The sequence below is a fragment of the Centruroides vittatus genome, unplaced genomic scaffold (assembly GCF_030686945.1).
Source record: "Centruroides vittatus isolate TY-2023 unplaced genomic scaffold, ASM3068694v2 contig_361, whole genome shotgun sequence".
Taxonomy (NCBI): Eukaryota; Metazoa; Arthropoda; class Arachnida; order Scorpiones; family Buthidae; genus Centruroides; species Centruroides vittatus.
The window spans coordinates 115,303-127,674 of NW_027122185.1; the positions used below are offsets into that span (position 1 = coordinate 115,303).

The following is a 12,372-nucleotide window of genomic DNA, read 5'->3' on the forward strand; positions in this document are numbered from 1 at the left end:
CAATCGGTATTCATTATTTTATGTCTCTTCTCGTGTTTGTTCTGTGAGGAGTTTGTTGTCCGAACATAAAAATCTTTCACAAAAGTGTTCGTTAACCGATCACCCACTGTACTTGCTATATTTTTCTTCAAAACATTTATCTAAGCCAATGCGCCATGATTTTTTAATTTGGGATATACACAATACTAAAAGTACTATAAATTTATGCGATTCCCACTATATTTTTATATGAAAAATACTTAAAATATCACAAAACGATTGCAGTGCAAAACCGTAATAATCTTTGACCGATAATCCCGCTCATATGCTATACCATTGTGCTTTGACACACTACAGACGACGGGATATTAATTACAAGGGGAAGGGAGGGATTGAGCTTCAGTGGACATTCCTTTATTTTATTAAATTTTATAGTTTATGCATTTTATTACATTTATTTCAAAACTTCTTGTATGTTTCGTTTCTGCTTATGGTATCTATCATTCGTAAGGCGATAAAGGTTTTAACGGGGGTCGAGTTTTGTTAGATGCCCGAAGAGTGGAGAGAGTTATGGAAACTTTGACAAACTGGGACCGGGGGAGTAAAAATTTCAAGAGAAATGCAGACATAATTTATGGACAACCCCTTAGAACAATTACACTTCACATCTCAAATTTGCATTAGCACGTCACTAGACTCAACGGATTTTATTACTAGATTCAACTCGTGTTCCATGGAACCCTTGTATTCCATGGAACACAAGTAGAGCAACGATCCTAATCTGTATATACCTTATTGCTCAATATGTCAAAAAAAAAAAAAAAAAGATTATCAAATTATTATCGAATTAGCAATTACGAAATTATCAAATTATTAAAGATTTAATAATAGTTAATTTTTTTACAGATTAAAAGATTAAAAATTTTTCTAAATAAATTTGATAGTATCAAATGTCTGTTAAACTTAAATTGTAGAGAATGTTTACATATTAGCTGTAAAAGTAAAAATGAAATCATAATTCTTATGTTATAATTAGTTAGTTTGTAGTTCTTTTGCATAGGATAAATAGTTTCAATATCTATCATTAACATAGATCAGTATTATTATGAAGTTATCACTTAATCTAATCATGCTTTTCTGATTATATATATTTTCTATGTATGTCTGGATTTCAGTTTATTTAATCATAATTTTTTTTTTTAGATATTTTTGAAAATATTCTTTTGAACTTGTCGTTTTACAGTTGTTACATTTTTAAATGACGTCAAGAAAAACTTGTAAAAGTATGTTTTAGTTTTCTTCTACTGTTAACGTATATAATTTATCACGACGATCGGTGAGCCGACGACTACGATTAGAGACGAAGTGATTTTTAAATTTTGTTTTTAATCTTTTCGATAAATTTTGTGTCGTTTTGAAACGGTTTATAAAAAATTTTATATTGGTGGTGGACTTTTAGATAAAAATTACGACAACAGAGAGAGACATAATTTAAAGTTTTATTGTTGTAAAATTGCTCACAACACAGGGCAGTTGTCTTTGATCAGTTGATTGTAGGATCGGGAAGGAATTTACATTACATAAATCAAGTTTGGTGATATTTACATTGGGGTTCTAGTAAGAAATATACAGCGGAATTAAGATCTATATACAAACGAATCGTACGAACCCAAATTCTAGCAATAAAATATTCTGCGGTCGTGGTGGGAGGGAATGTTTTTTTATGACGAAGCTCTCCTAACAAATAATCAGGTACACGTCGTCATCTTATTGACTGAATATACTGCAAACCGTCCTGAAATTCTTTATTCTATATTTTGCTTCATAGAGATAATAAATTAGAATTGAATATAGATTTACAACTTCAATCTACAAAGATTAAAACACTAAATGACATCACTGTTCAAAAAAGATGAAAGCAGTTACATTGATTTTAATCCCAAACATTTTTCTGGTGATCCCACTTCTGTGCCAATACAAAAGTGAGTATTCAATTTCAATGTACAGAATTCAAGGTAATAACAACGCTAAGAAATTGTTCATTAGCAATAATTTTTTAAATTGAATTAATATAAAATAATGATAAGTTTCACATAATTTAGAATATCAAAAAAAATTTGCATCTGCAAAATATAAAACCGAATATATAATTAAATAATGAATAAATGCTTTGATATTTTTTACAGGGTGCAAATAATGACGATTAGTTGAGCAGATTGGAATGTAAAGCTGTATAATTGAATTCACATGTCCTCCTTTCCATAATTTTTATATATATATATTTATGTATATATATATATATATATATTTATATACACATCCAATACATATGTACATGTCTCCAATATACAGTTTTAGCATTTTTGGGACATTCTTTGACATATTTCCAACCATACGTAACTACACTATAAATACATACATTAGAAGACTATGTTAAGTACAGGAACAAGAAAACAAGACTCTCTCTTCGAAACTTATTTCGAGCTAAGACAATTCTCGGAAGTGCACTCTTAACGTTAGCGGCACCGCAGTAACGTCGTCCGAAGAATTCACCAGAAATAAACTTTTAATATAACCGGAAGTGGAAGAAAACTGAAGCACTGTACATTGGCAGTTGCAGGCAGCACTGATTGGAAGCAATGTTTTTTTTAAATATTTTATTTGTCCTATGCAAGTTTTCTTCTTTCACAAAATCAGTTCTTGTGCACCGATAAACTGTACATATTACATCAATTTCTAATTGTCTGAAAATATTTTAAGGTACAAATCAATTCTAATTGGAAATTCAATATGCCAACACGTTGATTTATCGGTCGCAGTCGCCGGAATTGAAGTTTTCGTTTTTATACATCTAAAGGGCTTTAGAATATTGAGCTGCCAACATGAGAACTGTATTACGACTGCACGTTTACGTAACGCTGCAAATAAATGTGAGTCTGCTCTCTATCTTATGTATCCGAATTTAAGGCTTATTGTCATATGTTATTTAAGTCACCAATGTGGTGTACGTGATGACAATTCCTTTTGTAAATTTAGCATAGATGTACATATAAAACTATGCTTGTCTCCAGTAATAGATATAACAGTGTATAATTTAACTCAGATGACAATACAATTTATAGAATTTCTGTTTGATTGTAACAAGAAAAATCTTTTTAAAAATGAAAAAGTATTATGATAAACAAATGTTTGAAATTAGCTAATTATAGTTTTTTTTTAATCATTTGAAAATAGTATATAAAATTTAACAGAGATTACTTTGCGAACGTAAAATAAGAATCAAGTCCGAGAGCAATAAAAGTACTTTTACTTTTATTTATTCGAGTTTCGTTACCCAAGTTAATAAAACTTCAATATTAATCGATTAATTACGTACCGACCGATCACGTAAACGAGTTTTTTTGGAATATTGCATTAGCTATAATTTCAAACATTATGTAAATCAAGATCGAACACAAGTCGTCGTCTATAAAAAGTTTAAACGGGATCGTTCTACGGATTTCTCGGTATAACAAATAACACGAAACGACGTTGGGAGAGACATTCCCGAGTTACAAACACTTTTAGGGTTTAAGTAATCCAATTGTTGGAGGAACCCGTTATGATCACTACAGCTAAATCGTAGCTGCCTATTTGAATAAATAATGTAAATATACCCTGATGTTACGTTCATCTTCCAATATAGGGTAGCTGCCAGACTTTTTTAAACATGCAACAATTTGACATGTATGTTGTTTTTTTTTTTTTAATTTGTTTAATCAAGCCATTTGATTAAAATTTTCATTTGCCTAAATTATTCTAAAACATTTACAATGTTAGTGTTCATATATAACCTTGCATTAAATTTGATATGGTGACAAAAATGGTCTGTAACAATGTGACTGCTTTATACATTATTAGCTAGGAAAGTACATAATAAACATCTATTTGTAGTTATGAGGCACAACATTCCTTGTTTGTTGTTCTCCGACTGCCTTTGTTTAAACGGGCAATCTACTAATCAAACTCACACAATTTCTAAGGCAGAAAATGGCATCCGAATAACTATCAAATTTTAGAAAAGTTAACTAAAGTAGCCATTTTATTTCCACTTTTAATATTTTATAAAATCATTAATGAATTAAAATACTATGGTTTTTAAAGTCTAAATGAAAGGGAATTAAGTTTAATTTTTTTACTTTAAAGTGTGTTTTGTTCATGAGAAAATCAAATTATTATTATTATTGTAAGTTAAAATTAATACCAAAATTTAAATAATAATAATAGTTATATGAATGTTTTTATATATATATATTTTTTATTTTGATTAAAACGTTTGCACTTTTAGTATATACTGAGGAAAATTCCAAATCTTTCTCCTAATATAACTTTTTCCTTACCTTTTACAATAATAATTTATCAATGTAATCATTCAAACTATTAACTGCTAATATAACTATGACATCTAAAAGTAGTAATTTTATTAATCTTTTATATAAGTTTACCGCAAGACACTGAGTGGCATGTTGCAAATAATTTCCTAAATGGCACATTAATTATTAAATCATATGCAGCAACACTAGTTTGTAAGAAGAAAAACAAGACGGCACTTTTTGGTTGATTTTCTGTTAACCCGTTTTCTTCTCTCCGCTCTAGAAGATTACCGAGTAAGAAATATATGTAATCTCTAGAGCAAATTTAATTTAATAAATATAAAACATTGGCTTATTAATTTAATAACTTATCGATAACTTAACTTTTATATTCATATATATATATATATATATTTTTTTTTTCTTATTAAAATACAAATAAATTTATATCTATTTGGTGGCACAACCAAATGGGATCACAGAATTAAACCTTTAAAATTCCAAAATAAATATTGTTGATCTTAAGATAATGTTTGGGTGATATTGCATGAGTGATACTATGAAAATCTATTTTTTGTATATTCCCGAAATAAATTCTAGTTATTCACTCGATTCTATCGACTATATTTTGGAAATTAAATAAATAAGCAATACCCTTTCCTTTCCCAATATGATATCACAAACTGTAATACAATCTTTCTTTTTTTGTGCAAAACTTACAGAAGGTATTCACAATGGGGATTGTACTTGAGTGATTTGGAAAGAGAACTTCCATTTGAGAAATACCTTCTAAGACAGTTCTCATGTATAATGGCATTTGTATATCTACATATTTTAAATAGTTTACCATTTGAGCACTGAGATTCATTATTTATTCTACGATTAGATTTGTTGGGAACGCGATGTTCTCCACTGGCCTAGAGAAATTCTTCGCCTTAGGATTTGGTGATGATTACAGACTAGATAAATGTCTTTTTTTTCCCCTTCTTTTTTAAATCCATCTTAGAAGAGAGTGAAAATCTTATACTTCAAACTCTCGATGGTATAAAAGGCATGTGTTTCTTTGTTTTTAAAACTTAATCAACAATCCGTACGCTTACTAGATGTAATATGATCTTTTTTCTGAGCACTAGGAGGTGTGGCATAGAGGGATCCTCTATAATCATCATATACGATAAATTGTTCTTTAACACTGTCTTTACATTTACTCTGACTAGGTAAAGTGGCAGATTTATCGAATGAATTTTCCCTCAATTTCCACACGGGTGATCCGGCCGTCTCCACCGGCTGCGGTTGATAATTGGTTGGCGGATTGCTTGACTGAACTAGTTTTGCGGAACTGCTACCTGTGCTAGAATTAGAAAGAGTAGAAGTTGTACTCAAGCTCAGAGCTTTTGATGTTCCTAAATTGGCTTTTCCACTGCTTGCACTTCCTTGCGATCTATCGGATTTTCCCGACTTGTCGGATTTGTCCGATTTGTCGGACTTGTCCGACCGGTCCGATCTTTCGGAATCTAACGGAAGAGGAGACTGACCCCTAGATTCGGAAAATTCTTTGGAATTACCCATGTCGTCCATACCGTCTGCTACTGTTTTGCTCCTCGTGCAAAAATTTTGATCCACGTTGTCATAGGTTTCTATAGTCATGTTGTTTCCAATATTTCCAGCCGAATGACGTTGAGGCATCTTACCGCTCTTCTTCTTGGCACTTAATGTCCTAGCAATACATTGCCCTTCCACTTGTTTTTTGGATTGAGCAATTCTGTCTTTAGACACTTGTTTATTAGTTGGAACTGTCATGTTTCTTACACTTTCTCGTATAATTTGTCGAATTGTACGTAAGAATGCATTTCTAAATTCGTTAGTGCTGCAAAAAAATAAAAAATATTTTAAATTTATAAATATTACACTATAAACTTATTAGTTCTTACTTCAAATATAATTTTAATGTTATGCCTGTGCTCTCTTAGTTGGTAGTAGTAATTAGTTTGTTAATCTATATACAGTATATACTGTATATAGTAATATATTAATATATATAAAAAAAAACACAATTCATTTAAAATAATGCAAATATGTCCATATTTTGGTTAGCAACCTGTAGATACAAAACCATATGGCTGTGTGTGTGTTTCTATATAGTAGAAAAACACACACAAAGTTACAGAAAGTCTTGACTAATAAATCAGCAGTCAGTGAAAAGTTTACTACAAGATAGTGCTGTTCCATCACAAAGGGGTAGGTGACCTTGGTTGCTTCCCTTCTGCTATTGTATATAGAGAGCATGTGTTAAAGTTGGGAGTGTGGAATGTTACAGGTGTAACTGGTAAGCTGGATGATGATCTTGTGTGAAACAAAATGAAAAGGTGTATACTGGGCAAGAGATTGTGACAAAGCATTATTGTGTGAGGGCTGGTATATCTGAGTTTGTGCATGGTGAGGTAGGTGGGGTTATTGGTGCACGACTGTGAAACAGTTTGTTGTTGCTTAAAGAGTGTGAATGAGAGATTGATTAAGCCCAGTCAAAATATGATCCAGCACAAGCTTGTGGTGATTACTGCCTACATCCCTGTTGATACTGCATTGGATGATGAGAAGGATGTGTTCTGGGCTAATGTAGAAAGTGTCATGAATGATAATAAAAGCAACGAACATGTAGTACTGTTAGGTGACTAGAATGGCTGGGTAGGAGTGAAGTGAGATGAGATGGAGAAAGCTCTTGGAATGATAATGATGAAAGGATGGTGTCCTTCTGCATGGAGAGGGGTTTGTTTGTAACAAACACCTATTTCAAGCATTGTGATATCCACATGTATACATGAGAAAGAAGAGGCTTGCAACAGAGGAGTGTGATGAGCAACTGAAGGGATCGCTGAAAGACACTAGGGTCATGCAAAGTGCTAACTGTGACAGTGACCATTTCTTAGTTGTATGTCCATTGCAAATGCAATTTGGGTGGCAGAAATGTGTGAAAACATGTGAGAATGCAGTCAAAGTAAAAGTGGAACATTTGATGGACATAAAAGTCCATTAACAGTTCATACCAAAAGTTGTGTGACTATGAAACATGTACAAGCATAGAGGATAAGTGGGTGTATCTGAAGAATACCATGGATACATGCGATGCTGTGAAAATTGGTAAGAAAGCAAAGAATACTTCTTGGATGACTTAGTACTGCTTCACACACAGTGTGAAAAAGAAAAAAGGCATCTGAGTATGCTTGCAGGTAAAATGGAGCTGCGTGATTACAAACAGTTGAAACAGGAGACTGCAAGAATTGTAAAAGAGAATAAGCTATGTGTGAAAGATGAGTTTTCTAATGATTTTGAATCTAACAAACAGTTGTTGGAAAAAAGTAAGAAGTGTAAAAGGACTGAACAAGACTTTGTTAGCTGGAGTGAAGAATATAAATGGCGAGATGGTTTAGGACGATATGAGTGTGCATGGCAGGTGGAAGGAGTAGTTCATGAGTTTGTTTGGTGACTTACTGACAGCTGCACTGTCAGTAAGTGTGATTGTGAGGGCAAGGATCAGCGCCGGATCCAATAGGTGCGAGGCCCGATTGAATTTTTTTTTTGCGGGGCCCCTCAAACTTTAAATAACAAAATTAATTAACAGTTAATTTACATATTGAAATATGCTGTTTTATTTTTAATAATAATATACCTAGATATTTATTTTTGTAACATGTACTATTTTTAAATATATAAATTTTGACGTGATGCGGGGCCCCTTTAAGCGCGGGGCCCGATTGGTACCAATCGCTCCAATCGCCTCAAATCCGGCCCTGGCAAGGATAGTATGAGTGAAGGCAAATGTGAGTTTAATGTTGTTGAAGTGTCAGAGTTGTGATATGAGGTGTCTTACCACCTTTCAGACACAATACAACTTTTAAGTTGAAGTCTCTGTTCTGCCAACTGGCACTACAGTGGTACGAAGAGACTTATTTTAATCATTAACTGTGGGCACTGAGCAATCACTGCAGTATCTGAACTATAAGACTGGATTGAGATAAATGCTTGGGCTCTGGCAGTGCAACCCAGTGGGGACCAGCCTTCCTTGCCTTTGTAGTGCTCCGCCACTATTGTAATTGTAAAGAACTTAATAGTTGTAATTTATACATATATTCATTCCGTTTTTCTTTATAATATTATATCGGGTTTTCTGTTAATTGTGACGTGTTCGTTTTACTTTAAGCTCCGTATCACCTTTTGGGGTCACAACAGTGGTAAATGCGGATTGGTGGAAAGAAGGTCACGTGCCCAGTAAAGGCTCCCGGATGAGAGGGAGATATAAAAACGTATGTCACACGTGCAGAAGTATCTTTTTTTTTTTTTTTTTTTTTGGGGTTTTATTCATACGTGGACTCTGGAGATGGGATTGATCCTACACTAAAAGGAGAGGATTGTGGGTAATGTCCGAGTCTGGAAGAAAGATAAGTGAAGTTTGTGCGTTAAGACAATCAAATCCCATCGACTTGAATTTTGCGAAAGCTGGTAATAAATTAAATTAAATTTATATGTAAGTACTAGGAGTACTCATCAGGACGATTAGTTCTTTAATTTGGCACCGTATATCGTACTCCTGGAGTGAGTCCTGCCACGTGCCTGCGAACAAGGGGCATCGAATCTGTGACGTAATCGTATCAATTGGATGCAACGACCAAATATGCCACCATGTAAATAATTGTATATATATCTATATATGTATTTTAAATTAAGTGAAGTTCTTTCTTTCTTTCATGTTAGTCTAAGCATTACCTTAGTGTATAAGTTCAAGGCATTGTATAGTTTTTAAGTATATTAGTTAAGTCCATTAGCTGTTTGTTAAGTAATTCTTTGTTATATTATTAAAGTACTTCCTGCTAACAACACGTGTCTTTTATTTTAATTGTAAAGTCCTCAGTCGAGTACCTCGCAACCAGACTGGCTATATTTCGGTATAGCCTTAGTCAGTACATTGGCGTCCGCGACAGGATCTATTAATCGTTGTAAAAGGGAATTGTGTGCTGTAAGAGGACTAAGTTAGATTAAGTTATTGTATATCGTGAAACTTAAGACCTGTTGTAAGATGGAGGACCAAGTCTCTAGTGAGGTGCAGTCATCGAGTATAAGAGTGTGTAATGTGCCAATAGTAACCGGGGTTTTATGGGTTTTATGTACCAATTTTATGGGAATGATTCCTTGTTTCTCTAACTCACCAGGCGACATGCTGGATATTTGTCGGTTTTTTCAAACTGTGGAGAATGTGGCTGCGTTGGCCAATTGGGACGAAAAAGTAAGAATCACCGTCATTCAAGCAAGACTGAAAGGTGAGCCATTGTCCATATTTTTCAACCTGAGGGAACAAGGGGTAGAGAGTTATAAGGAAATTAAGGAAGCCTTAGAAAAATGTTTCAGTCATAAGGAGAGGGAGAAAGACCCCTTCGACTTAGTGCTTAAGATCTCTCAGAAAAGGGGAGAGCGCGTTTGCAAATATAGTATTCGTATAAAATCCTTGTTCTCCCGCGCAGTAACAAGGAACCCCAACTTAGCTATGCTAAGAGACAATACAGTGAAGGAATGCTTCATGAAAGGGTTGGTACCCGAAATACGTAAACCTGTGATGCAAGGAAGACCGAAAACCTTAGATGAAGCTATAATAAAAGCTGAAGGTGAAGAAGAAATTGAGGCCAAGTGTGGTAAACGGGCTAACATTAGTGAGGTTTGTGTTGCCATAGAACATGAGAAAGACTCTGAGGAGGGAAAAATCAAACTCAGTCATAGGATAGCCGAGCTGGAGAAACAGATTACGGAGTTGAGTGAATCCATGTCAACGGTTGTCAAATGTATTAAGGGGGATAGAGGTCTTACAAAAATGGGTAACGAAACCCGTAGATGTTATTTGTGCGGAAAAAGGGGCCATTTAGCTAGACAGTGTAAACAGAGGAATTTAAACTAGTAGACGGTCATCTAGAAGGTCAGGCTAATGACCGTTTAGCCATGATAAAACTGACCAGGCACATGTGTTTAACGGAACGTGGGCTGCCAATAATTGTAGGTACCTTGTCTGATCGAAGGATTGAAGGGCTTGTGGACACCGGAGCCGAAAGAACCGTTATAAGAGATGAGATTGCTAATTGGCTGAGATTAAGAAATGGGAATTGGATTGTCCGTAATGATACTTGTATCAGAAGAATGTCGGGGATAATTATTCAGAGTGGGGAGGTCATAGCAGCCAGGTGTAAATTCGATCAGGGTGACGAAAGCGAAGTTATGATACCTATTGTGAGGTTTCCGGAAGGGGCAGGTTATGATTTTATTTTAGGAATGGACATGATTAGTAACCATTCGGAAATACTGTCAAGGTTGGGCCCGGTGATTAAGTCGGGAACTGTTAAGGGTGATGGTGGGAATTTTATAAACATTAATGATGAGATTGCTCCCGAAAATGGTGTGTGGAATCTTAACCACGTTGATGAACTCGTCAAGGGGAGGGTAATGGTGGTATTAAATAAATATCCTAATGCAGTGGCGAAAGGAATCACTGACATTTCCGGTTCTAGAAATTATATGCATTCTGTTAAGTTGTCGTCAAACCTATCAACATAAAACAGTATAGGATTCCTTATAGTTATTTGCCAGCCCTTTAGAAGAAGATTGGGGAGCTTGTACAAGCTGGTATTTGTGAGGAAATTACTTCAATCTGGAACTCACCGATACGGATTTCTCCTGATTCCTTGGGGACAATATGTATCACCCTTGATTTACGAAAAATAAACGAAATTACTGAGCCCCAGGTCTTTCCTATGGCTAGAATTGACAACATTTTGTCACAGTTGGAAGGGAATAAGTTTTTCTCAGTATTAGATCTAAAGGCGGGGTATTTCCAAATTCCCTTAGACCCAAAGGTCAGGCATGTTTTCTCTTTTTCCACGCCTTGGGGAAAGTATCAGCTTTGCAGGATGCCACAAGGTGGCAAGAATAGTGGAAGATACTTCCAATTTGTGATGACCAAGGTGCTTGCTAGGTTTGTGGGGAACAACTGTTTCGTTTTCCAAGACGATATAGTGTTGTTCTCCAAGACTCTCGATGACCACTTAGAATTACTTGAACAAGTTTTAAAAACTCTAAGGGATGTGAGGGGCTTAAGGTAAACCCCAAGAAATGCCAGATTCTAGCCAAGGAAGTGAAATATCTGGGGCACATAATAAACAGTAGGTGTATTAGGCCAGATCCTGTGAACGTTGATTCGATAAAGAATATTAGGCGCCCTAATAATAGTAAGGAAGTGAGGAGTTTCTTGGGGGCAATAGGCTTTTTCCGTAGCTTTATTCCATCATTCTCTGATCTAGCGAACCCTTTAACTGAACTGACAAAAAAGGGTAAAAGATTCATGTGGAGCCCCGAATGTCAGGACTAGGGATTGCAATCCAGCAGTGTTTTGAATCCAGCTGGATCTCAGCGTGGATGTATTTTTGGCGCAATAGTATTATCTGTCTATCTATCTATCCTTATGTTTTTTAAATGAAATAAAACATTTTTAAAAAATACTTAAGAAGCTTTTATTATGTGACTAGTCTAAATATAAATCAGTAAAACTTCTTACACATTTAGGTAGTAAACTTAACTTTGGTTCGGTTTAACACTTGAGATAGAGATAATTAACTTTAAATGTTTAGTTAGATTATAATTATAATGTAATCTTTAAGTTAAATAATAGCAAAGGTAATTCTACTGATTAATTTATATTAATATATTATAATAATGTAAGGACGGATAATCAGTGGCTAAGTGGCTATCAGTCTTACCAGTTTTCTTATATAGGCTCTACATATTAGTCTGTAGTTATTTATAAGTATATAAAACTATGTACTGGAAGTAGAATAAGTTAAATAAACTACACCTTTATCAATCCAGCAAAATTTAATAAAATAATAACGTTTTCAATCGTTTTTAACGATCTTCCTCGGTTACAAAAAAAGTAGAACATTAAATATAGAACATAAAATGTGTTCGGAATAAATATAAAAATTAACGGAAACGTCCAAACGGACAAAAT

General features: G+C 34.2%; 1 protein-coding gene across 2 annotated transcripts in view; it reads right to left on the minus strand.

Annotated features, from left to right (window-relative positions):
* Positions 1-3,640: 3,640 nt before the first annotated feature.
* sif (still life) overlaps positions 3,641-12,372 on the minus strand; it is a 254,089-nt gene continuing 245,357 nt past the window's right edge. For both annotated transcript variants that reach the window (XM_067269986.1, XM_067269987.1), the window contains one exon: positions 3,641-6,198. In XM_067269986.1, the coding sequence (XP_067126087.1) occupies positions 5,412-6,198 (787 nt within the window). In that variant the 3' untranslated portion in view covers positions 3,641-5,411. The remainder of the gene's footprint in view (positions 6,199-12,372) is intronic.